General features: G+C 43.9%; 1 protein-coding gene across 1 annotated transcript; it reads left to right on the forward strand.

Moving 5' to 3' along the window:
- The first annotated feature begins 1,723 nt into the window (after positions 1–1,723).
- STMND1 (stathmin domain containing 1) lies at positions 1,724–27,205 on the forward strand. Its single transcript, XM_040967648.1, has 5 exons — positions 1,724–1,804; positions 13,041–13,221; positions 18,879–19,030; positions 25,385–25,516; positions 26,539–27,205. The coding sequence occupies exons 1-5, from the start codon at positions 1,724–1,726 to the stop codon at positions 26,824–26,826; spliced, it is 834 nt and encodes a 277-aa protein (XP_040823582.1). The 3' UTR covers positions 26,827–27,205.
- The last annotated feature ends 346 nt before the right edge of the window (positions 27,206–27,551 follow it).

Consider the following 27,551-nt stretch of genomic DNA (forward strand, 5'->3'; position numbering starts at 1 on the left):
GTACTCCTCAACACATTCTTTCACCTCTCTGGACTGTTGTCCTGGGAATGCTCCCAGAGGCTTCTGCATAGCACATCCGAGGAACACCCCACTCATTCCTGACAGTCCTGGGTCCACAGATTGCCTTAAAAGAAAAAAAAAAAAGTTGCATTCAATGTTTCATTCTTCCAGTTCTACAAACATCCTCTAAACTTTCTCCATGTTACAGGTGTTCTTAATGTCAGATTATCATAGCTGAGGATGTCCCAGTTTCCAGGCAGAACATTTCATGACACTACAGCTGGGGGGGGGGGGTGTCAATATTTAGAGAGAGGATTCCCTGAACACCACCACAGTCTTGCTTCAACTCTCCCTGCATAAATCTTTAATGTGTGTGGCTCTACAGTGATGACGCTGTATCTTTCTTCTCATCTCCCTTCCTTATCCTCCATGTAAACACAAGGAAAACTGAGAGTAGCATCATCCAAGCCATAAGTGGGAGAGTGAGGGGGATGTGTTTAAAGGCTCAGAAGGAAATACCGGGCTCCCAGGACACAGCTGATCACGATTTTCCTTGGAAGTATCCAGGACTTTCACATTTCCGAGAAACTTCGGTTGTGTTTTCCTGGTATTTGGCTTCAGGAATTGGATCAAGTCAGGTCTCCTGAGTCTTCATCCCAGATACCCTGCAATCTGAGAAAAGTCACCCAACGTCACCGTAAAAAGCAGAGTGGATGGCGAGAATTCTTTCAGTTCCTTTTAAATTATCAAAAATGGCATTGGTGTTGAGACGCTCCCTGTGACACCAGCAAACCATATGAGCCCTGGACCAGTCCCTGCGCTAGCTCCCTGCTAATGTGCCCATCAAAGCAACACAGCCTGAGCCCCCCGAAAGCCATGTGGGAACCTGGATGGAGTTCCAGGCTCCAGGTCAGCCTGGCCATCCCCACTGCCGTGATCATTTGGAAAGTGAGCCTGGAATTGAAGATCTCTCTCTTTTGCTCTGCCTTCCCCATTTTCTCTGTCTCTTCCTCCCTCTATAAATGCCTTTCAAATAAATAATGTTTTGTAAAATAAAAACCACCAATTACAATCGGTGAAAATAGGATAAAATAGAAAAAAATTTAAGACAAAGTTGTTCATTTGAGCAATGTTTTTAGATGACTTACCCCATTTTATAACTCTTAGCGAGAAATATGTATCCACGTGCCTTACTGAAATGCTAACAGGTCATCTTATAATTGATCGCATGACCCACTTGATGGCTTACTGAGCTGTGTATGCCCCGTCTGGTGCAGCGGGTTTGCTTGTAGCACCGTCCCTTCTGAACTGCTACCCAGGACTCTTCGATTCTGCACACCTGCTTTCGGAGCAGCCTCCACCTGCGGGACCGGTGCGGTGCCCTCCTGTTGCAACCGCCCTCACCAACCGTGCCTCCCGGGTGAAAAGCTTTCTTGCTAGCCAGCCCAGGCAGCCCGGGGTGGAGAGTGGATTCCAAGGAGCCTTTCAAAGGGAAAGGTTCCTGCAAGGTGCTTCTGACTCCTGGACTTGGGCAATGACCTAGACCTCGCTGGAGCTGCAAGTCGCAGTAACAACCTTTATTATGACAACGGTGCCCGGCAACTGCTCAGACGCCAAGCGTCTCCTGCGGAACCTGTAAGGGCGGGGTGCCTGAACCCAAGGGCGGGGCACCAACAGGTGCGCGCAGCTGTAGCGAGGGCAACAGAGCCCGCAGGTGCGCGGCATGGGCTGTGGATCCTCGCAGCCTGCCGGAGGCCAGGAACCCGTCCCCGCGCGCAAAAGGGGTTGGGAAGAAGGATTCAAGGTAAAAAAATAAAAGGAAGCAGACAAAAAAAAAAAAAGTCTTTTCCCGGGAAGCCCCGGGATTCCCAGGGTTAGGAACAGCTGGGCTCTGCTGGAGCAGCATCTGCCAGGGTTGCCTGCCCGCCCAGGAAGTGTGGAGGCTGTGAGGTGAACCAGGTGGGAATCAGTGTATTCGGCCAGGTTGTACTGGTGTCTTGCCCAGGGAGAAGAGTATGTGAGCATGCGCGTGTGTGTGTGTGTGTGTGTGTGTGATTGAGTGTGAGTGTGTGTGTGGTTATGGATTGGTTTTAAGAGCTTTTTGTATCCATGATCTGGCTGGGGTGGTTACAGCCCAGGGCGGAGACAGATGTAAGGGAATGGGTGGAGTGTTTTGCCTAGAACTGAATTTGGCCAGGGATCTGCCGCATGTCACTGGCTTTAGAAATTGAGCCCTATGGGTGGTTACCTAGAGCTGGGAGATCTTTGGCTTCTAGGAGACTCAGCTGCTTCTGAGAGGGGACCGTAAGGCCCAGAGAGGGGGGATGTACAGCTTCTTGGGGAGGTGGGAGTGGAGCAGAGCTACAGCGGAATCTAACTTTGAAGAACCTCACTCCCGCCATCCTCTTGGGGTTGCCTGGCCTCTCTGACTGTGGAATTTTTTTCCACCCTGGGGCTTGGAGGGATAGGTTTACAGATGCAAAAAGTAGGCCCGTGATTTCTTCTCATCGTTGCCACCCTCCAGATTCCCATAAACTGGGAGTGGAACTCTCAAGGGGGGAGTGACAGAAAGATGGGGTCACCATAAGGCCTCATCTCAATCATACTCCCTACAATGATAGGGAAACCAGGGGCACATTTTCCCTAAAGTGTCTGGCTGACTCCCAGCAAACAGGGGCTTAGGACCACCTTGCTCTCTGCAACAACTTTTGGGGCCACACACCTTGTCTCAGTGCAAAACACACATGGGGCACCTGCTACGTCTAGACCACATTTGGTAACTCTGGAGGAAGACAAGTGAGCCAAACTGGTCCAGGGTGAGACTCTGGGCTTGGCATGTGGTGACGTGTACAATGCCACCTGTCTTCCATCCCTAAACTGCTGCGGTTGGCATTCAGAGCTTCCCATCCTCCTGCTGGGTCTTTCTGCTTCTCCTGTCACCACGTGACCCGGGTGCACCTGTGCCCTGACCATGCTGCCCGTCTTCCCGAGGAAGGTATCCTGTCGTGTGCAAAGCAGTCTGCTGCTTGCTCCTGTTCTTTCCCTTGGCCATCACCCTCTCTTCTGCTCCAGCTTGCTTTCCCGTACTCCTGCTTCTTCCCAACCAAATGACTTGCAATGCACAGTGTCTTGCCCTCTCTGTGGAATGCCGTCCTTGGGCTGCATGCCCCGCTGGGCGGGTTAACTACTATCCATCCTTCAGAACGGAGCTCCAACCAACCACTACGACACTCCCTTACCTGCATTGAGAGAGCCTGTTTTCTCTTAGACCAGTAGGCTCTGAGAGAACACCTTGTTTCCGCCCGGGATTGCGGAAACATTGTCCCCTCCCTTTTCCCGCAACACACTAATGTCACTTGCAAGGATTAACCCAGGATTCTTTTTTCCCATGTGCATGCAGAAATATGTATTTGTAAATTTGTTTTGCTGGCACGATTATATACAAAACTTCAATAGAAGAAAATTTTCATTGTTTCTTTTTTGGACATTATCATTTGATCCACTGCACAGTTGTTACGGCAAATAATTTGTTGTATGGAACAGAAGGACATGCTTTAAAAAAAAAAAATCTGCATATGTCAGGTCTACCAGGTGTCTCTGGGTGCATCCCCTGTAAGCCTGTGAGTGCTGTGGGGTTTTCTTCTGGATTTCCTAAGACAGTCCTTGCCTCTTCATTGCCTCTTGCGTGTGGTTTTTTTTGTTTTTTGTTTGTTTTTTGTCCAGATCACCCTTCCTCCTTCTGCTACTACCTGTCTGACCTGTCCGCTACGATAGCTTTCTGCCTGGCCTCCAGAGTATTTTCTATAAAGGCAAATCTATGTCTGTCCCCAACCCATGAGATGCACATAACCGCGCAGTCATGAAGGTGACAACCTAGACCAGGTTTCCAGATTCATTCCTTCTTTGTGGTATGACCTTGGTCAACTTCTTCAACCTCTCTCTGCCCCAGTTTTCTTGTCTAAAAAATTTTAAATGAATACCATGCGGCTGGTGTGATGGCTCAACTGGCTATTTCCACATCTCCAAGTGCCAGAATCTCATCATGGACACCTGTTTGTGTCTCAGCTGCTACACTTCCCATCCAGCTCCCTTCTTGGAATAGAGAAAAGCAGTGGAAAATGGCCCAAAGCCTTGGGACCCTGTATGTGTGTAGAGGACCCAGAGGCTCCTGGCTCCTGGCTTCAGATTGGCACAGCTCTAGCCATTACAGCCATTTTGGGAGTGAACCAGTGGATGGAAAAACTTTTCTCTCTGTGTCTCTCCTTCTGTCTGTAAATCTGCCTTTTCAGTTTAAAAAAAAAAAAAAAAACTTTTTTTAAAAAATAAATAATACATAAATAAAACAAGGATCACCAAAACAGTACTGAAGGTGAAGATTGGTTGTGAGGATTAAGTGAATTCAGTTCCCATAAAGTGCTCATACTAATAACTTAATATGATTACTATTATGATTATGATGAGTTAAAATCTGGAATTCTTAGCATGCCACCCAAGCCCATCATTGAGCTGGCTCGTACCAACTTCTCCGATTGCATCCCTCCCCATGCTCCGGTGCTGGGCCAAGTTCCTGCTGTTTGTTCCCCAAGCCCATTCTGTTCCTACCTCTGACACTTGGCACCCCCTGTTTTCTCTTCATCTTTATCTCCCTCTCCAGGGTGCATGACAAGCATGCACCCATCTTTCAAGTCACTCAAGACTACTCCTTCCTAAGCTCCTCTGACTCCCCTTGCCTCAACTCCTGCCTCTTCCAGGATTGATCTTTTCCCCACTCCTATCAGATTTCAAAGCCTTGTCTTCTGTTTGTGTTTCCATGTCCACCTCCCATCCTGAGCTGTTACCTCGAGAGGGTAGGAACTATCTTGAATCATCGTCGTGTCTCCAGTGCTGTCTGCATTGCCTCCTGCGGCCAAGGCACTGATCGAAACCCATGACTGCATGTCGACTCAGTTTCCTAAGTTCCTTAGCATGTTCTTGACTCCTAGTAGGATACCTAGCCCAATGACAATCCGCCAGGAGTAAATCCAATGTTCAAAGAATTCAAGATGACTTAACACATATAGCTTCTCTTTCCCCACTCCAAGTGTTTGGTTTTGGAAATTTGGTCTGGGAAAGGTGTGAGAATTATTGATTAAACACTAGAGTTTTCTGAATAATAATGCTTTCAACCCCTTCTTGGATGCAGACAACATGGGATAGTTCAGCAATATCTTTAAAATGATATGAACATGTTTGCTTGCATGAAATATGTATGTTTCTTTCTTTATTTATTTATTTTTTATTACAAAGTCAGATATACAGAGAGGAGGAGAGACAGAGGGGAAGATCTTCCATCTGATGATTCACTCCCCAAGTGACCGTAACAGCCAGTGCTGTGCCGATCGAAGCCAGGAGGCAGGAACTTTTTCCGGGTATCCCACGCAGGTGCAGGATCCCAAAGCTTTGGGCCATCCTCGACTGCTTTCCCAGGCCACAAGCAGGGAGCTGGATGGGAAGTGGAGCTGCCGGGATTAGAACTGGTGCCTATATGGGATCCCGAGGCGTTCAAGGCAAGAACTTTAGCCACTAGGCCACGCCACCAGGCCCGAAACATGTATGTTTCTTAGTTGCACAGCTTTAAAGTTTCCTAACTCAAACTACTAGTAAACAGCACTTCCTGCTATTTACTTTTACCTTCTAAAGTAACAAGAAGACACAATAGTGTAAGCAATGCATAAGGAAAAGGAAAGCATGGATAATTTTTCTCATTTGGAGAAATAGTCTTCTCTTACATGAACAATTTGAACTTCCTTGTCTGCTATCCAAAGAGGCCAGATTGGAATGAATGATGTTCAAATAGCTGATAAGAAAATTCTTATTAATTGTCTGTAATGGGACTAAATTACTCCATAAAGCCCAACTTTTCAAAACATTATATTGATAAGTATTGTTGGAGAGTTGCTGTTTATTAGAGGCAAAGTAGAAAAATATATATCAGATTTCAAAGGACAAATTCCTTGTACAAGCCCATGAGCAAATCTATTTGTAAACTGTATCTGCTGGTAATTTGATTTTTAGAAGGGGAACCTCAACAAATTATTCCCACCAAGCTATTTAGCAAACATGTTTCCCCCAAACTGGACTACCCCTAGACCAAAGAATGAGCAACAAACAAGCCAACAAAGCCACCAGCCTATGCTCAAAAGGACTATCTTTTGGGGATGCTGAGTAATATACACAATGGCCATCCTGAAATTCACCAAGATTTCCATCTAGAACTGGTAGAAGTCATATCTTCAATACACTGAGATAGGAAGTAAACTGATATGAAATGTAGAAACACATTAACTCTGTTCTCTGTAACTTGGTCTTCGGGGAAACATAACCCCTTGTACCTACCTCGCACCCCCTCCCTTAGTACTATTATTTATGTAATGCAGGTTTCTTGCTGGTATGAAAATAAGGATTCTGCATGTATGGGTGGGAGAGGAACACTGTTTGCCGTATTCCCAAGAGGCATAAATTTAATTAATTTGTAAATATCTCTGGTCTTTGAACTAGGTTGATTCTCCAGTCTGGATTATCAAATGGGGTTAAAATTTCCAGAATGTGTTGCATGTAGATAAAATATTTGAAAAGCATTCTGAGTTTCCCTGAGAGAAGAAGCTTTCTCCCCCTTCCTCTGGAAACGGAAGGCTGATATGTGTTATTTTATGCTAGAAGATTGTGTTTCGTCTGCTGTAATTTAAGTTTTGGTCACAACTGCGCTTCAAGGCAAACTGCCTTCAAATAAGCACAGATGGGTAGCGATCCTTGTTAAAGCCCGGATTTCAGATCCAAGTAGCTACGACAGCCTTGGTGAGACAATCGCGAGGTCGTTCAGGGTCGTGCTATTTAAATCTCTTGCAAGCTGTTGCCATAGAGCGTCTTTCTGAAAAGTGACCTGGTGGGCTGGGATCAATCCCGGTTGCTCTCAAACTCATGGTGGACTTTTGGTTGTTGCCGTGACTGCTGCTGCTAAGCCGACCACTGGCCTTCAGGGTCACAGCCTGGAGAGGTCCCACGACAAACTTAGTCCCTGCATGTAGCTCTGTGTTTTGCCAGGTTCAACAAAAGAACAGACCTGCAACCCAAAAGGCACTTGTCACTGCAGAGGTGGGCTTTTAATGATTTATTGAGGAAGAAAGGAAATATGATGTGATATGAATTGCATTTTTTACTTTCAAGATGAGTGCATCTAAGCAATGCATCAGACAAGTCTCCTTCTGCTTGGCACGTGAAACAAATAGATGGAGCATGTGTGTGTGTTGTGAGTCGTGTGTGACAGTGATAGATTTCTTGTCACCATTTTCTGGACACACTTATTCCTGTAGAGTCTCTGGGAAGTCTTTGACCTGAAAGCTCGAAGAGGAAAGAAAGCAAGCTTCTAGTTGTTTTCTGCCTTTCTCTTGGTACTGATTCCTATTTCAGATCCACTGAGTTTTGGTTTGCTTCTTGTTTGTTGTTTGGTTTGTTGGTTATTTGGTCAGTGGTTCATCTGTCCCCATGTAACCTTGAGCCGCAGTACCAATTAACCCTCAACACAATGAAGGAATGTTGGTTCGACTGTACTGCTTATGACATGTCATTCTCTCCATGAACATCAGGAACAACTGTTGAGAATCCAAGGGTGATAGCTGCCCCTATAATCCTGCCAGGGTGATTTCTACTTAGTCCCTAAGTTTGAAAGACTTAGCAACTTTGGAGTGCATCCAGAAAATGACCAAATGTGCTTGTGGTTTAGTTTTGAAATATGTGTATCATATTTACTGTAAAAGTATCAAGAATTTCGTAACAATGTCCTGTGTTTTTATTCAGCTTTCTAAAGGGAATATTTGCCTAGTACTTCCTAATGTCATAATTTCGAGCTTGGAAGAACCGCCCTTCTGCAAACTGCAGCTCCAGAAGGTCCAGTTTTGACTTGACTAATATCCCTGAGTCGACCTGTTTGCCCTATTTTCTCTGCCACCATCCCCATTCACATCGAGTCCAATATCACCCGGACAGCTGGAATAATCATTGCTGGATGGACTCCCTAATTTTTTTTTCTGTCCCTTTTCACTCCACCATCACTATGAAGTGTGACTTACCAAAAAAAAAAAAAAAGACTGATCTTTTCATTTCACTTCTATTAGTAAAAACCCTACAAAACATTCCTGTTGCATTCAAAATGAAAGTAACCTCCTTTTCTGTCCCAAGAGACCTACATTTCCCAACCTCAGCACCTTCTGCTGTCCACCTCAATCTGTTTCCTGGGAAATTCCAGTTCCTGGACACCCACGGTGGCGCCTTTCCACAGGGTTGCTGTGTGTTTTCCTCTCTGTCTGCTCCACCCTCTTCCCTTGGCCCACTGGAAGCTCACTCAGGACGCCTTCTGCTATATACACAGGACAGCAGGGCCAGGTCTCCCAGACTGAGAGGTACAGGGTGAAGCACTGACGCTGTTCCATGATTCAGAGAGCATCACAGGCCATCTAAGCAGGATGCAGGGCCAGAAGGAGCTGGCTGACTCAGCAGAATTCCATCGCTTGTCAAGGTGGAGGGGCATACAACTTCCACTGAGTTGAGAAATAATGCAGCCCAGATTGTGAAACAGGGGCCCTAGAGAGAGCAGACATGGTAGCCGGAGGGGATATGAGAAATGTCTTCCTGAACATATCAATATTTAACATGTACTCCTTAAAATAAATGACAGCTCTTTAAATTGGATTAATATAGATTTATGGAAAAATCGTTACATTTGTCCTGTTTTTCTTCTTTTGCTGTGGAACTGTGAAAAGTTTGACATGGACAATGTCCTGGTGTCACTGCTTTACCAAGTCATAGATCCTATTTTTGCAAGCAATGGTACTGTAGGGAGAAGAAATAGAAAACTGCTTCAAAAAGTGTGTTGCAAGAGTGAATTAAAAGATGCTTATTTTGCCACAAAGAATATTTTGAAATCCATGCATAGTTCTCTCTCAAAGCACATTTTCCACAAGCTTTTTGAAGACCCCTCACAGACATCTTTGGAGAGAAGGGCACCAAACTGATGTTGGAAATTCACACCACATTACTATAAAATGGGCATAGCTTTGGTCCCCACATGTCTGTGCCTACGAATTCTTTCTTACATATTCACACTGATGGAATTGTATGCACAGACATTATCTAGGCATTTCTTATCACACTGCAAAGCGACAAACAACCTCAACATTAACCACAACAATTAAGATGCCACTTTGGATGGCATTCCTTGTGCCTAGGTTCAAATCCCAGTTCTGTTTCCAATTCCAGTTTTCTGATAACTTGCACCGGGGAAGGCATGAGGTCCTTGCTTCCCTGTGTGGGACACTCAAAGTCTCCAGTGACTGAGGGCATTTGAAGGAGCAATCAACAGATAAAAGATCTTTCCTGCACTCTCTCTCTGTCTCTCTCCCTTCTTTGCAAATAAATAAAAAGAGCTCTTTCATCAGGAATTGGTTAAGTAAACAAATGGTGGCATAGTTAGGCCATGGACTATACTGAAACCTCTCATTCCTCATCATTAAATAGAATGAGATAAACATATATAGTGATGTCATTATGGAAATAAATGAGATATAGAAATATATCATTTCATATATAATCTGACTTCTCTTAACAACATTATTGAAATAGAACTCACATAATGCACAATCTCCCACATAAAATTCACCACTCACCACTATCTTACCACAACCTAATTTTAGAACATTTTTGTTGCCTTTGTAAGAAGCAACTACCCATTAACAGTCCGGCATGACTTTCCCCAGCCCACCCACCCCACCACCAGCCATGAGCAAGTACTAAACATGTCCTGCTCTTGTATGCCTGCCTCTTTTTAATATGAGTAATATTTGTGTCTAACTTCTCTTATTTATCACAGTGTTTTTTAAGCATAGTTTGTTGCAATATACGTGTCTTTTTTAATCGCCAAATAAGTATATCTTTGACACTATCGTGTTTTATTTATCCATTCATCCATTTATTTTTCCATTCACTTCCATTCATGGAAATTTAGAGTGTTTCCTCTTTTGGAGATGTTATTAATAATAACGATGGCCATTTGCGTGTATATTTTCGTGTAAACAGGTTTTTGTTTTGCTTGGGTATATTGCTGGGGGTGGAATTTCCAGTTTATTTGGTAGCTGTATTTAACTTTTTGTATTTAACAATTGTCTTCACAGTGTCGGCATCATTTTTTCTTAATTTGATCAGGAGAGAGAGAGAGAGAGAGACGAGGAGGCAGGGGGGGAGCTCCCATCTGTTTATTCGTTTTCCAAACATCCTCAGTGAACCAGAGCCAGGAGCTGGGAACTCAACTCAGGTCTCCCACGTGGGTGGCTGGAACCCAATTTCTTGAGCCATCATCCTTGCCTCCCAGGACCTGTGTTGGCAGGAAGTAGGAGTCAGAAAATGGAGCCAGGAATTAAACCCAGACATCCTGATGTGAGACCTGACAAGCTGTACTGACAGCCCAAACACCCGCTTCCCACGCCACTCTTTATTCCCAGAGCAATTCCAGTTTTTCCACATCCTCACCAGCAATTGCTATCGTGTATCTTTTCTTCATTATAGTCATGCTAGAGGATGCAAAGTCTCTCATTCTGTTTCTGATTTGCGTTTCACTAAGGACCTATGAGAGTGAGTGTCTTTTCACGTACTTAGTGTCCGATTCCAACTAATTTCTAGAAGTTATCTAAGCAAATATCAGGGAAGTGAGTACTAACATGTTAATAGTGCTTTATCTAAGGGATGGTGGTTTTTTTTTTTAAGATTTATTTTATTTTTATTGGAAAGGTGGATATACAGAGAGAAGAGACAGAGAGGAAGATCTTCCGTCCGATGATTCACTCCCCAAGTGAGCGCAATGGCCGATACTATGCCAATCCGAAGCCAGGAGCCTCTTCCGGGTCTCCCACGTGGGTGCAGGGTCCCAAAGCTTTGGGCCGTCCTCGACTGCTTTCCCAGGCCACAAGCAGGGAGCTGGAAGGGAAGCAGGGCTGCCGGGATTAGAACCGGCGCCCATATGGGATCCCGGGCGTGCAAGGCGAGGACCTTAACCACTGCGCCATCGCGCCGGGCCCCAGGGATGGTGTTTCTTACTTTTTGTTTTGTTACTGTATCAGAATTTAATAGGAAGAATGGAGGGGAGGGTAGTAGACAGATTGATTGATGATAGATAGCAAGGACTAGACTGAGACAGTCACAGGGCTGGCTAGACAAACACCAAATCCATAGGATAGGACATGCAGTCAGAAGGGGATGAATGGAGCTAAAGCAGACAGAACTTTTTTCCTTAAGGATGCCTCATTTAAGTCCATGAAACTTTCCAACTGATTGGATAAGACCAGTAGTTGTTAATCATGTCTTCAAACGCCCTTCCAGCAATCCCTAGATGGATGTGTTCCAACTTCCTTCCACATTATTTATTTTTACAGTGAACCTGTTAAGAATTAACAACAACAACAACAAAAGCACACATTTAAAAATTGCAGTAGCACTTCTGCTTTTACAGCTGATTATTAAGGACTTTATGTTGGTATCCTTCAGGATACTTAGTGTAAGAACCTGCTACCTGGGGGTTCATATTAAATGTGAATGTGATTTAGTACAAGCATTTGTTTTTCTATTGCTGATTCTGCAAATCAGTACCAGTTTAATGTTTTAAAACATACATGTATTCTAGGGCATGGTACAATGGCTTAATAGCTAAATCCTTCCCTAGCAACCATTGGGATCCCATATGGGCACTGGTTTTTGTCCTGGCTGCTCCACTTCCCATCCAACTTCCTGCTTGTGCCCTGGAAAAGCAATAGAAGATAGCCCAAAGCCTTGGACCCTGCACTGCAGAAGAAGCTCCTGGATCCTGGCTTCGGATCGGCTCTACCCCAGCCATTACTGTCATTTGGGGAGTGAACTTGAAGAACCTAGATGTTTTCTGCCTTGTGTAATTCCTGCCTTAATGGCTTGGCTGGGGGCTGTGTGAGCTCCAGGCCTGATAGTCTACGTGACACCCAGCAGGACACCTGGCAGGTCACGTAAGCAGACCACTCCTCAGGAGGGAGGTCCCTGGTGTTTGATAAGATCCACTGCCCTATAACTCATCAATTTGTACTTTTTGAAAGTAGCTTGCTTCAAACCCACCAATAGAAGCCTACTAAATAATGACTGTATAATTAATAGCCTAAAATGTATAAGAACCCCTGTGCTGCTCAACTGGGGGCTCGCTTGCTGACTCTCTCTCCTTCTCTTTTGTCCTCCCTGCTGATCCTGCAGCTGCCTCGGCTGCGGCTGCCCCTCCCCTGCCCAGCCATGCTGGGCTGGGGGAGGTGACTGGGAGACCTAGGCTAACCTGAATAAACCACCTTTATGCCTTAGCACCGACTTCAGACTTGATGATTGTCTGGGGATTTCAAAATCTGGCACAACAAACTAGTGGATGGAAGATCTTTCCCTCCGTCTTGCCTTGTCTCTGTAAATCTGATCTGCCTTTCCAATAAAATTAAATAAACTAAATATATATATACATATATATATATTCTCAAACTGATCTGGAAGTCAGAAGCATTGGGCTAAGTTCAAGGTGTTGGCAAGGCTGGAACCTCACGGAGGCTTTGAAGAGAGGATCCTTTTGCTTGTCTTTTGTAGCTTTTAGAGCTTCCTTCTACTCCTTGGCTCAAATCCTCTTCCTCCTTCTTCAGCTTCAGAACCGCAGCCCTCTCTCAATCTGTCCCTGCTTCCGTTGCCACCTTACTTTTTTCCTTGTGTCTTGAAATTCCCTTTGCCCCACTCTGATGAGGGTCCTGGTTGCTGCGCTTAGGGTCCACGTGGATAATTCTGAATAATCTTGCCATCTCAGCAACCTTAACTTAATCACGTCTACTACATCATGTAACCATGGACACTACTAAAGTCTGCAGATTTCTGAGTTCACTAAATATCCTCCAAAACAAACCCAACGACTCCATCTTCAGGTTCCAGGAAATCTTGACTCTCACAAAGTCATTATTTCCCTGTCACAGGCTGATGCCAGGAAGATCAGTTCCTGGGAGAGCTGCAGCCCCCAGATAGAAGGTGCATTGCCCAGGCACACGGTGAATCATGCAGAAGACCAAGAGCCACAAGACCAGGTGGGAAACATACCTGGGACCCTTCCAGAAAGCTCTCCATCTCCAAATGAAAGAAACAGAAGAAGAAATTCAGGTAAAATCCTCCCTTTCATGTTGATCTTCACAAAATGCCATTTCTCCAAATATATTATGTAATGTGGATTTGTTGGTCCTTTTATTATTGCTTTGTGGGCCATGAAGTACTTTAAATGGCAAGGTTCTTATCTCTACTACATTGCAACTTAGCCCTAGGCCTTCATTATGCAAGTAAATAATACTAACTCCTAATCTTCTTGCCAATGAAATAATGAAAACCACCATTTTTTTTTTTTAAACTAAAAGCCTTTATATGCAGTTGGGACTGTTCCTTAGAAATAGGAGTTACACAGTGTAAATTCGAACTCCACAGGGTCACATCTCCCTAAGGGAGAGCCTACATTTACAAAAATAAATAAAGCCTTCATCAAACCATTTCCTTGTGTCTGCTCATCTGAAGTAGCAGTTCATGAACAATAAAAGAATCCTTAAAATGCGAAAGAAGTAATCACAGCCCAAAGTGCTGTTTAGAGGCCATTTGTGGTTTATCCTGGGGTGTGTTTTCCCTTTGCTTGAGTTACCCCCTGGTGTTGATGTAAGACTTCTTATTTATGTTTGATCAGCCTTTGAATCAAATTAAACTGCGCAGATCTCAAGGAAAAGTACTCTATTTGAGGGGTAGGGAAAAGATTCATTTTGTTCCTGTTGACTGTAATTTCTTCCCTAGACATGAGCTAAGATTGAGAAATAGATGGTTGAATGCAAGGGATCTTCAAAAGTTTATAAAAGTATATATTATGGAAAACTTATGCATGCACTTTAAAATTCTGTGGCACCAAAGTAAACTTGTCTTTTAATCCCATTTCCATGAACCTTCACAATGCCCTCATGCCAAAAGAATCTTTTGGGGGGCTTCCCAGCCACCTCAGGTGAGCACAGATTTTTATATTCACCCTTGTGTGATGTGAGTTTTGACAGTGCTGAGGAGTTAGAGGACATGGTTCTGAGCCAGTAGGGACATCTTTTTTTTTTCTCTGATAATTGATTGGACTGTCTTCTAAATGGTAGCACGAGAGCCAAATAGATGTGCTGGTTGCACACCACAGGTTGTCAGGCAGAAAGGGCGCAAGTATCCCCCAAATAGTCAGTTCTGCCCTGCGACCGCCGTGAAAGGCAATAAACTCAATGTGAGATGAAAACGCTGTAATGCACTTGACCCCTCGCATGTCCCAGCTCGGCTGCCCTAGGCACTGCCAGGCAGTAGAGGTTTCTCTGCAGCCCATGGGGCTAAGTGGGAGCTGCACTTGTTGCCCCACAGAGCACAAGCTGGGGAAGGGTTGAAATTCAAAATTCAAGTTCATTATGGTTTCTCCTAAATGAGTCAAGGAATCACAAGTCAAACCGTTGTAAGTTAGAGCGCCTCTGTGTTTGTGGTCTGTTATGCAAGACGTTGATTAAAATGGTCAGGTTCTCAGGTTCTACATCACAGTACCTGGGTATGATGTCTCGCTCTGACCTCCACCTTCAGCTTCCGGTCAGTACAGACCTTGGGAAGCAGCATGGATGATTCAGGTAACTGGATAAACCACCAATGCAGGGGACCTGGATTGAGTTCCTGTCTCCTTGCCACGGCCCTGCCCAGGCCTGGCCCCTAACAGGCATTTTCGGGAATAAACCAGAGAACATTCTCCTAGCTCTCTGTATTACTATGTCTCTCATTTAGGGGAAAAAAAAAAAGTCTTCTATATTCCGTATAATTTCAGAATCTTTGATCCAGATCACCCAAGATCTCACCTGATACTCTGTTTGCACAGTCATATTGCTCCCCCATATAGATGCACATTTATTCTGAGAAGAAACTTCAGACATAAAGATACTGTACTTCTAAATACATCAGTTTGTATTCCCTGAACACAAGGATATTCTTCTCATGTTCTTCTCCATGCAAGAATCCAAGTCAGGAAATCGTATCACTTCCTCATTTGTTTAGTGTTATCAGTTGTCTCAGAAGTATCTTTTACAACTATGGTTCTAATTCAGAATCTACTAGGAATCCCACATCAGGTGCACCATGTACCTGTCAGTGAGGTTCTAGTTTTCTCTTCATCTCAAGTCTAGCACCTTTTCTTTGTCTTCTGTGATCTCAATATGATAGCTACAGGTTCTTATTTTACAGACTGTCCCTGAATTCGGATGTGTCTCAGGTTTCCTCATGATTAGGTTCAGAGCATATATTTTGGGCTAGATTTCCCAAAACGCTACTGTGCCATAATGTATCATATTAAGCAGCACATAATATCTGTATTTAATTCTTTTTTTTTTGCCTTGAGTGTTTTTTAATATAGCAAAATGTCTCAATATTTTCCTTTATCAAATTTGAATATTGAGTCCTAGTTATGAAGCCTTTGTCCACACCAAGGTCAAAGATGGATTTTCCCATGTCTTCTTACCTAATTTCACTTGCACACTTACGAAGAATTTCCGCTGACATGAGAAAAAACGCTAATGTAAATGTTAGCTATGTGAGAAACAAAACTGCGTGTCCAATGCCATGTGAAATTTATAAAAACAGAATTTTATTTGGTAACACTAGCACTCTTTAGATAGTGAGAATATAGCATTTTATTTTATTATATTCTAAATTTTGCTACCATCGCCACATATGATTATTATAACCAAAAGGAGGTACAATTTTATTTCAAGCATCCCCCAATATTCTCCAATGTGCCAAGAAATTAAAATTAGCTGAAGTGTCTGATATATTCCAAGAATTTCTGTGTAGGGTAACTACCATAAATGTCAAGCCAAATACTTGAGCAGACTGAGCAAAGAGTGGGTCACAGTGGTTACAATAATTTTATTATGTTAGTAGTAAATGTCAAACATGACTTTCCTTCTAGAAACATCCTGGAAGAAATACAGTGGGCCACAGAGAATGGAGTTCTGTCTATGACATTTTTGGGAAGGAAAACAGAGAGGTGGTGAGAACCTGGGTGCTAAAGTTACAGACAGGGCCTGACGCCGTGGCCTAGTGGCTAAAGTCCTCACCTCGAACACGCTGGGATCCCATATGGGCGCCGGTTCTAATCCCAGCAGCCCCACTTCCCATCCAGCTCCCTGCTTGTGGCCTGGGAAGGCAGTGGAGGATGGCCCAAAGACTTGGGACACTGCACCTGTGTGGGAGATTTGTAAGAAGTTCCTGGTTCCTGGCTTTGGATCGGTGTAGCTCCAGCCATTTAGGTCACTGGGAGAGTGAATCATTGCATGCAAGATCTTCCTCTCTGACTCTCCTCCTCTCTGTAGATTTGACTTTGTAATAAAAAAATAAATAAATATTTAAAAAATAATAGTAAAGTTACACAGACCTGAATCCAGTCCTGGTGTCGGGTCAGCTTGAGCAACCTAATTAATTTCCCTTCAAAGAGTGTGCTTATGTGTAGACGGAGATAATAATACATCTCGCGCCAAGTTATATTTGAATCAAGTATGAAAGATGACTTCCACATCTGTAAATGTAAATGATGAAAGTATTTGGAAGACAAATTACATCTGTACTGAACATATGCAAACTTTTTGTCACTATTCCCTAAATACTTCAGTACAAGAGCCCCTTACATTGCATTTATAAAGTAGTAGCTACTCTAAGTCATCCTGAGTTGACCGAAAGTATACAAGAGCACGTTGCCAGGGCATGTGCAAATACAACTTTGTAGAAGGGAGTTGAGCTCTTACAGATCTGGGATTTGGGTATCCATGGGTGTTCCGGTACCCCGCCCCCACTGAGATCGAGCGATCCCTGTAGTTGGCCTGATACAGGTTCTTGTTAGTTTAGCCCTTTCATACCAGTTCTGGCCACAACCAAAGCGTCATGCTCGTTCTTTGAGTTTGCATCACCTCTGACCTTCTTTTTAAGTTTTTCTCTAGTGTTTTAAGTTTCTATTTTTACCTACCTGGGGCACATGTTATTCCTTGATCTGCATACAGTACTTTCAGATGGGGACTGGCTGTATTTCTTTTTTTTTTTTTTTAAGATTTATTATATTTTTATTGGAAAGGTGGATATACAGAGAGGAGAGACAGAGAGGAAGATCTTCCCTCTGATGATTCACTCCCCAGGTGGCCACAACAGCTGGAGCTGAGCCAATCCGAAGCCAGGAGCCTCTTCCGGGTCTCCCACCCCGGTGCAGGGTGCCAAAGCTTTGGGCCGTCCTCGACTGCTTTCCCAGGCCACAGACAGGGAGCTGGATGGGAAGCGGGGCTGCTGGGATAGAACCGGCGTCCATATGGGATCCCAGGCATGCAAGGCAAGGACCTTAACCACTGCGCCCTCGCGCTGGGCCTGCTAGCTGTATTTCAAATGTTTGCAAGGATGCAAAAATCAGTCCTTGCAAAGTCCTGAGAAAGTAGGGAGTTCGTTGAAATTATTTGCGTGATCAATCAGAGAAATCTCTGATAGCCAAAGGAATAACTTGTGAGAGACCCCTGGCTCCTACATTCTGCATCCGTGCTGGTATGAAGAAAGCTATGTTTTGTCAACTGTTGAGCTTCAAAATGTTCATCAAGAGACTCTGTCCAGAAATGGGGTGGGCTTGGTTACTCTCAGGGCTCCCTGTTGATTGTAAGCTACAAGTACCCGTTTCGGAGGACTCTGCCTTTGCAACGTCCGTGGCAGGACAGGCAGAACTGTCTTTGACCAAACAAGCCAGTGCTCATTTTTTTTTAATCTGATGACACAGAAGTCATTGTTCATTTGAAAATTTATATTTAGTGGGGGATTTGTAATGGAGAAGGCCATTCTCAATGTTCCAGCTTCTCTGAGGCTCCCCTATGAGCTGTCTTGCCATTCATCTTTAGAATCACTAATAAAAACGTAAGCTGATGTCACTCTAAGGGCAGTTCTGATTGAATTCAAAGACTTCTCAAAGAGGCATGGTTTTCTTTTTCTGTATGTAGATTTAGCAGATGGTGTAATTGTAAACTCAGGGTTGGGGAACTAGAAGTTTCTTGGCAACATCACGCTGTTTATCCTTTGTATACAAAGCATAGAAACCAAACTGCAACTCACAGGGCTCGCCAAAATGCTATTTGATTCTTAGCCAGGGTTCAGCTTCATAATTAGTGGAGGGAACCCTGGTACCCAAGTGTACCGCTGTTGTTACAACAGAAAGGTAGCTCACAGCAGCACCCCAAAGACTTCTTGTCATTCTAACATATGACCTGCCGAGTAAACAACATACCATTGTTGATGTGTGTCCTCTGTAAGAAGATTAAGAAATTAGAGGATATAAGAGCTGTGTGGATGTCATATCATTTAGTATTTACTTGTAAATATTGCTTCACCGAGTCATACCACATACAGGACCATGCACTAGCCGTTCCCCAGATTTAAGCAAAAGAAAAAGAGAAGGTTGAATAGTGAGAAGTTTTGGGGTACTAGCAATGGATGTTAGTTATGCATGTGCTCAAAGAACAAAAACTTCATTCCTCTAGACATTTATGGACATGTCTTGATATGCGTATTGTGCTTTAAGAGAAAAGATTTAAATAATCTGAGAAAAGAATTTGAAAGTATGAAGAGGTTTATGATAAAAATATTTAAGTTGCAGTATTGCCATCAGAATTGAATTGACTTGATCTCTAAAGCATCTCTTTAGCGTTTGATTCATAAAATCTGTGCTTTTAAATTTCACTTTCTTTTCTCTTTCCCTCTGGAAGACCTGGCGATCAATGGACTAACCAATAAGCCCCAAGCCCTAGAGAGTGGAGAGCGACCAAAGTCGTCAGACATCCTGGAGGAACTAATTGTGCAAGGAATAATACAGAGCCGCAACAAAGTATTTAGAAATGGCGAATCATACGATGTCATGGCAAGTATTCGTGTAACTAGAATTAGCTTATACTTAAAAGTAGCAGTAGAATGTGATTGATGGTCATTAGTTCAACATGTTTGATTTCCAGTACAGAAACCATCATGTTTTTTTACCTCCATAAATTCCATAATTCCCCTCACATCTCTGCACATTATCTCTTTCTGTGGGAATTTCTTCCATAATTAACAAAGATTGAGGCCAATGATGCTTTTCTTGCTTTTTACTAAATTTTAGGTGCAATAAGCCCCGTTGCCTAACATGCCTAGGTTCTTAGAGCAATTTCTTATTAAGCATTGCCTTTAGGAATATAAAGCTGGATCCTTACTTATCCAACAAAGTAGACATCAATGCTAAAACTAAAACAGATACACATGTGCATAATCAACCATGAGGAAATCAACACAACCCTGGAAATTGCCATATTATTATTTTCCTTTGTTGAGTCAGCTTGACTAGCCCGTCATTGCTTTTCTTCAGCATGCGTAATATTTTTTTACTCTCATGTTTAACCGACTTGGCTAAAATCTAGAGTTCAAAATGTTTAATAAGTTCTGCTTACACCTGAGGTTATCGGGCTTGGTTTTTGCTGTTGTTTTGTCCTGTGTGTTCATTCAGCCAACACGCCTAGATTCCCACCAGTAATGCTGGAAGGCCAGGCTGAAAAGGTCAAAATCTCAGTGGTAAATGCTGGAAGAGGAATGGATCTGTGATGTGAAAGAGGAGTGGATTTTACCTTTCTGCGCATGAGTCTCCTGGACGATCAGAAACAAAGGGCTACATGAAAAGATGAGCAAGCAGAGGTCCAAGCAGGGCAGCACGGCCGACCGTCAGTGGCTACAAAAAGTGTCCTGATGAAAACACAGCTGCCTGATGTTAACAAGGCCAGTAATAATCACACGAGAGCATTTCTGAGTGACTCAGTTTCCAGAACTCAAGTTCTGACTTAGACCTTGAAAGAGAGAGCTGGCAAGGCTAACGGGTACAAGCTACACTAAGAAATGAAAAACCAAGAGCCATGGGCTTGGCTTTCAACAACATCGTACCATGACCCAAAAGCAAGGCTTCCCTATTACCTGGATATGGAATGGTTGTTAGGAGGGGGTTGGGCCATCCGCAAAAGATGCTAATGTGACAGGTTGCAGGGATTTCAAAAGCATACAGTCTACACCCAGCACTTTGTGAAAGAGGGTTTGAACATATTCTTGAAAATATAGCATTTCAGGAATAGGGATGGAGATAGGCTCCGGAAATAGAGAAGATACACAAGCTGCTCAGTGTTACAGATAGTCTCCCATTGGGACATAGCTGAGAGCACCCAAGGGTGTTTCAGAAAGTTCAGGAAGTGATGGAATTAAAGAAGAGGTGTATGTTGTTGCAAAAAAAAAAAAAAAGGTGTTCAAAACATTGCAAAGCTTTTTCAAAAACACGTTTCCCATGAATTTTGAAAACTCTTCAACCTCAAAGATTTTGAAGCTTTTTCCGTTAGAATTAACTCTCTCTAATTGCATTTTTCATGAACTATTTGAAGGACTTTGTAAATGTGCCAAATTGACACCGGGAAACGGCAGAGTTTGAAGCCACTATCGAAAGATGAGAAGGAGTGTGGGAGGACAGAAGGAAACCATATTAATAGACTGTTAATAATTTTTACCTATTTAATACTTAAATTTTTAGAGGGAAATTTTGATAAAATTGGCTAAAAACCAAACCCAGAGACAAGGAAAACAGGAAGAAGAAGATTTTAAAAAAATAAATAAAAGGCTATTGCTGTGAGCAGTGACTAAATATAATGGGCACAACAGATTGTAAACATCATTGATACATTCTGCTAGTGGGGATTTTTTTTTTAAATAAAATATTGGAAGAGTGCAATAAAGACAATCATACCTAAAATAAGATTTCTTCTATGGACCAGTAGTATTGCCCAAATACGTTCAAGCATGTTCCTAGGGGTAGATTTCTTATGTACTTAAAGAATTAAACGATACACAAGGAACTTGCCGTTCAGTAGCTTCGTGTCAGATCTGGTGTGGAGGTGTACTGAGTTTATGCCTCAGGTCCTAGCGACCCCACTGGGGTAGACGTCTTCAGAGGCAGGTGGCTGGCTCTCATTTATCCACATAGTTGATGTTGACTTCAGGTGTCTTTGATCCCAGCCTTTCAGCACGTCCTTTGCCTCCAGTGCCATCAAGCAGGGTGGACCCTTTGTTCATTCCTCCTGTGTCTGCTCAGGGCTCTGTCTCCTCTCTGTGGGACTTTTCTCCTTGATGACCTTTTAGGTCATCAGGGAGTCTGTTCACTAGGCACCAAAAGTTTCCCTAAGTTTTCTGTTGAACATCCTGGGGAGTTGATTTTTTTTAAGGGGGAAGAAGTTGACTGAGTCGCTTCTCAAGGACACCAGTTAAGGACCAGAGAGAGATCCCCAGGAGGCAGAACAGGAGTGACCAGTTGTTTGGCAGAAACTTTGAAACTTTGGCCTACTCTATGCACAGAACTCCCTTAAGGTAACAAGAACAAGGTGTGCTCATCCCTGGGTCGTTGGTGAATTAGAGTGGTTCTGAGACACAGGCAACAGACAGAGGGAACACATACGGATACACATCAGGTTCGCCAGAAACAGGACTCGGAGGCTACCGCAGCCTCTCTGAGCTGGGTGGACCACCTGGTGTTTTCATAGAAAATGGCTCAGCTCGGAACTTCTCGGAACACCTCTGTGAGCCGATTGAGCTCATTGTGATCATTTTAAGTCCCAATAGTTGATATATTCTCACTGCATGAAACTTGGCAATCCAGAACCCGTTGGTCCTTCTATAGATCTTTCAGGTCTTTGGCTTAAAATGTCAGGCTCCAGCGAAGATAAGGGCCTTCCAGAGAGGATTAACTTTCTGAAAGATTTAGGAAGAATGGGATCTCACACGTATCCTTTGGGAATAAAGTCCCAAACCAGAAAATCCAAACTCTTTTAGGATGCTCTTGTCATCTTAGTCAAGGTTCGGGTGGCTACAGAAAGCATGGCCAAGCATCTCTTTATTGAATCTTGGATTGTGCTTAAATTTCCTCTTAGTGAGCATCACCAGGATACTTTTCCTACTTGTATTATGTCCTCTGTGTAGTTGAACCCACAATGCAAGTGTGTACTTCTTTTTAGCAAATGGCTTTTGCCAACAAGAAGCCTAAGAGCCGATGAGCACAAAAACCATGCGCATAGAGAAGGGAAGACTTGCTTGGCACCTTGTAAGAGTGTTGGCTGTGACAGAGTTCAAACTTGGAGAAGTGTCCTTCCTTTAAAAGACTGCCTGAGGATTGCGGATTTGAGAGCGGGAGAAAAAGCCGGGTCCGCATGTTACGGTGGAGAGCACCGAGCCTGGACAGAAGTACCTGTCCTCAGGTCACACCTGAGTGGAGTGGCCTTCCACTCGCGGTTCCCACTTGGGCTCCTGTGCACTTCAGTCTCCACAGTGAGAGTTCTGCAGCCGGTATGCCCTCCTGTAACCTCCTGCACCATCGCTGGAAACAGTCACTGCTCTCAGGGAATAAAAGGCAGTTCATGTGTAAAGATTTTTTATTATTATTATTATTGGAAAGTCAGATTTATAAAGAGAAGGAAAGACAGAGAGAAAGGTCTTCCACCCGCTGGTTCACTCCCCAAGTGGCCGCAACAGAGCCAAGCTGATTTGAAGCCAGGAGCTTCCTCCAGGTCTCCCACGTGAGTACAGTATCCCAAGGCTTAGGGCCATCCTCAACTGCTTTCCCAGGCCACAAGCAGGGGGCTGGGTGGAAGTGGAGAAGCCAGGATACAAACTGGTACCCAAATCAGATCTTGGTGCATGAAAGGCAAGGACTTCAGCCACTAGACTACCGCGCTAGGCCCAAAGCAGTTAATATAAGGTTTATCAGGTGGTATCTGAATATTCCCCCTTCCCTTCTTGTAATCAATTCTGGGAAATCAGCTTGAATGTTATTAAGCCACAGGAAATCAAAGCCTGCAGAGTTTAAAAAGCTAGAGAAAGTTACTCTGTGGCCAAGCTGGGATTCAAACCCAGGTCTTATTGAGTTCCAATCAGATGGGTCTTTTTCACTGTGCTACACACACTTTTCGCTGGACTTTCTCACTGCGTATAGCATTGTATTCTGAGCAGACAGTCTGTTGGAAATTAAAATAAATGCAAAATGTCCTTTCAAAAATCTTCAGAGGTGTTTATCTAGAGTCATACTCAGTTCCTTTTAGGATGATGACTTGGAATTCGTTCAGATCTTCCCCATCATGATAGGTTTCTATATATTGACCTAGAAAGAGATTCATATTAAATTAAGGAAAGAAAATTGTAGGCTATAATCTCATTGAGGTTGTTTCGTGTTACAGCATCCCGCACATACGTGGCATGCTTTGCTTTATTACACTTCGTAGATGATGTGTTTTTCAGAAATTGACATTTGTGATAGCCCTGCGTCAGGCCAGTCCGTTGGCACTATTTATCCAAGAGTGTGTGCTCGCCTCTTGTCTCTGCATCCCATGTTGGCACTGTTTACAATATTTCCGACGGGCTCCCTGTGATCTGTGATCAGAGATCTTTGATGGTACAGCTGTACCCTGTGTGCTGGGGAAATTCACCGGTAATTGCTATGTGTGTTGTGGTTATTCTACCCACCGGCTATTTGCTCATTTCTGTCTACTCAGGCTCATCTCTTCCCTGAGACATGATCATATTTAAGTAACTGTAAGGTCAATTATAACCCTGCAGTGGCCTCTAAGGGGTCCCATGAAAGCAAGAGTTGCATGTCTTTAAATTGAAAGCTGGGAATGATTAAGCTTAAAAGGGAACATATGTTGGAAACCATGATGGGCCTTAGGCTCGGGCCTCTTGCACCAAACTAGACTGTGAACGCAAAGGAAAAGTTTTGGAAAGCATTTAAAATCGCTGCTCTCATGAACACAGGAAAGAAAGTGGAGCCACCTTACTGCTGATATGGAAAAAGTCTTAATGGTCTAGAGAAAAAAATGAAACCAACTTAAGCATCCCCTTAAACCAAAACCTAGCTTGCAGCGAGGCTACGAGAAGCAAATATAACTTGTACGAGTACCGGGAAACCAAGGGAATTGTGTACCCCTTCATGGTGTGCAATGCTTGCCATGTGACAATGACCTTGTAGGGAGCCTGCAGTAGCCCTGACGTACGCCTGTGGACGTGAACACAAAAGCTTTGTTAAAAACACACACAGAACTCACCATGCTTCCTGGCAGGGAGTGGGATGAAAAGCCAGGTGGTTAAACAGAGAACCTGGAAATCTTGTATGTACTATTTTAATTTTTCACAGTATGTATATTATAAAAATGTGCATTTTTAAAGAAAGACATGTAAACATTTTATAATTTTGTTCCTAAATGCCTGACAATAGTTGTGCCTTTTTTTGTAGCTAGAAACTAATACAAAAAAATCATTACTGCTTGGGAATGAAGAGAATGTCGTCAGCCATATGAAATTTGAAATTTTTTTCCTCCTGCCATGAAAACATTTATAAAGGACTAGCAGCAAGTCCCCGTATGGAATGATTGCTTAGTCAATGTTAGTTGTCTCTCTGGCCTGTAAGACTAAGAGTAATCCCTACCCCAAATGGAAGTAAGTTAGAGCCTGCAGAATATTACCTTGAATTTTTTACCTTGAACTACAAATTTATTTCTTGTTGGCCTCTACTTTCCCTCTGAAACTCTTAAACTTTTCCTTCTTGGGCCCAACGTGGTAGCCTAGTGGCTGAAGTCCTCACCTTGCATGTGCTGGGATCCCATATGGGCACTGGTTCTAATCCTGGTGGCCTCGCTTCCCACCCAGCTCCCTGCTTGTGGCCTGGGAAAGCAGTCAAGGACGGCTCACAGCTTTGGGACCCTGTACCAAACTGGGAGACCCAGAAGAGGCTCCTGGCTCCTGGCTTCAGGTCAGCTCAGCTCTGCTGTTGCAGCCACTTGGGGAGTGAATCATTCGGCAAAAGATCTTCTTCTCTGTCTCTCCTCCTCTCTGTGTATTTGAGTTTGCGATAAATAAATCTTAAAAAAAAAACAAAAAACAAAAAACAAAAAACTTTTCCTTCTTCCTCTTCCTTCTCCTTCTCTTGCCTGTGTGTTTCCTTTTATGTTTTTCTTTCTCAAGAGTCCTTATCCATCCAGGTCCCGAACACCTGACGTTCTCTTAAGAACTTAAGGTCTTACTTTTAAGAACTCGGTTGCTGTCTGCTTTTCGTGTTGTGTTCTATCCACCCCTGGCGAGTTGAGACGTTTATGATACATATTTTCCACTGTGTTGGTTCTGCCTCTCCTGCCTTGGTCCTCTTACAAGTATGGTGGTTTCTCTGCTTCAGGTCGACACCGCCGAGAAGCCATTGAGAAAACCACCAGCCAGACTGAAAAAGCTCAAGATCAAAAAGGCCGTGAAGGACCTCACAATGCAGGATATCCACGAGAGAATGCAGGCAGCAGAGGCACGGCGCAAGGTAACCAGCAGGAGGCGCGCGTGGGCAAGAGCGTGTGTCAAACTGCATGGACGGAGATGCCTTGTAAATGAGCTGCCTGCTCCTGAAACTGCGTGTTTCGGGCTTGTTTTCAATGATCTGTGTGTTAGGCGTGAGCAAAGGGATAGCCTGAGATTAGTTAAAAGTGAATTTTAGATATATAACCTAAGTAAGCAAAAGCTAGTAGGATATTTCAGAAAGTTTGTGGAAAATGGAATGAACTGATGTTTATTTTGGTGCCAAAAAAAAAAAAAAAAAAAAGTCATCCGTTCCTAGTTTTTCCATAACACATTTTCCATGAAGTTTTTGAAACATTCCTGTAATGCTTCAGTGAAGCATAACATTGTCTTCCTATGTCTTCATCGGTTGGGGTTGGGGGAGGAGGAGGAGGAGCGACAGGGAGTTGGGCTAACACCTGTCTTCAGATGTGCCCGGGACCTGTGAGCCCTGACAGCCTCCGCCAGGAACCAAACTTTCAGAAATGTAGCCGGACAACCTTCATTCCCCATTTCTCATTTGGCCTCTCCATGCAGAGAGGAACTTCTCCCAGTTCCATGATGGTGGGCCTTGCAGCTGTCAGATTCAGCGGGATTTACCCAGTGCTCTGTCACTTGACTGAGTAATAGAGGAGAGAGGCCAAAATCCTAAGTGATGGGCAAGGTTAAGGAGAACTCGTAGGAAGTTAATCGGGCTTGAGGACAGGAATTTGGCCGGGCAATTAAGACACCATTGAGGATGACCATACCATAGTGGCACGCTTGGGTTTTTGTGTCACATTCGCTCCCACTGCATACCTGGGAGGCAGCTGGTGACAGATCAAGTACTTGGGAGATGAGTTCCCACCTCCCAACTTTAGCCTGGCCCTGTCCGGGCCATTCATGGTTGTTTTGGGTGGGATGTGTCTGTTTTTCTCCTTCTTACCCTCTCTTTCTCTGCTTTTCAAACAAGAAATTAAAGTTAAAATTATTGACTCTCTTTTTCATTCTTTTATACTGCCTTTTTAGACTAAAGAACAGCAAATAAGAAAAAGACTACGGAGTGAGCGCCTTTGGTCCCCAGCTGGCCGCACAGACTCTGCCCAAGTGGGCGGGGCTGAGGTTCTATTTGCCAAAGCACATCACATCAGTTCGGCCTCCCTTGAAGCCCCGGAGCCTGTGCTGCAGAGAGGAGAGCCCGTGAAGACGAAGCAAGATCCAAGTGAGACACCCTCTACCGACAGTAACTCCAATTACGCAAGCTTTGGCATCGTGGAGTCGGACCTGTCCTACAACCGAGAGGAGGACATTTTCTAAGAAGCAGCTTTTGTGGGATAACTGAGTGTCTTCTGGTGTCCTTTTAGCATCAGATGTCATTCCACTGGGGTTTCTGCCTTGGCCTTAGGGACGGTGGTGGGAGCTAAATGGCCATGAATGTAGAACAAAAGAGGAGGGAGGCGGGCCCCTCCTTCTGGTATAACTTGGAACACACTGAGGATATTTGACCCTAGTGAGCTTATATGGCTATGTTGGTGCCAAAGGAAAGTGGGCTTTTCGTTACTGCTCCTCAGCTGTGTCCCCCCTTCAGATGCTCCTCCAAAACCAATCACTTGAAATTGTGTTTATGATTTTATCACCTTTATTTGTGTTATCAAAGAATAAAGCAGTATCTTAAAGTTGGCCAAATTCATTTCATCTAAAGAGGCAATATCCAGTTCTCAGAATTATGTCAACAATGGCATGCTTTCTTGATGTGGATAAAAAAAAAGGGGTTTCAGGCTAGGGTCAGGCAGCGGGGTCTGGGGCACTGGGAGCTGGCCCACCACCTGCCCGGCTTCCCCCGGGCTTCCCTGAACTCCGTCCGCTGTCCTCCTCTCACAGTCCTGACCAAGTGGGACGAGCCCTCATCCCGAAAACCTCTTGTCTTGGCATTCATGCTTCCCCCATCCCCATCACTCCCCAGGTTAGATCACTCCACTGTCATTGACTGGGTGACCGCATCTGTGTAATGCTGTTCCACTACTAAGCCCTGTTGACCCATT

This window comes from Ochotona curzoniae, unplaced genomic scaffold, assembly GCF_017591425.1.
Source record: "Ochotona curzoniae isolate NIBS_2020 unplaced genomic scaffold, NIBS_Ocur_1.0 scaffold_461, whole genome shotgun sequence".
In the NCBI taxonomy this organism is placed as follows: Eukaryota; Metazoa; Chordata; class Mammalia; order Lagomorpha; family Ochotonidae; genus Ochotona; species Ochotona curzoniae.

What these genes read in the sequence shown, in the direction of transcription:
- STMND1 (XM_040967648.1), top strand. Translation starts at nt 1,724, where the DNA reads ATGGGCTGTGGATCCTCGCAGCCTGCCGGAGGCCAGGAACCCGTCCCC. An exon ending in AAACAGAAGAAGAAATTCAG is followed by an intron (nt 13,222 to 18,878) that starts GTAAAATCCTCC and finishes TCCCTCTGGAAG; the next exon opens with ACCTGGCGATCAATGGACTA. An exon ending in GCGAATCATACGATGTCATG is followed by an intron (nt 19,031 to 25,384) that starts GCAAGTATTCGT and finishes TCTCTGCTTCAG; the next exon opens with GTCGACACCGCCGAGAAGCC.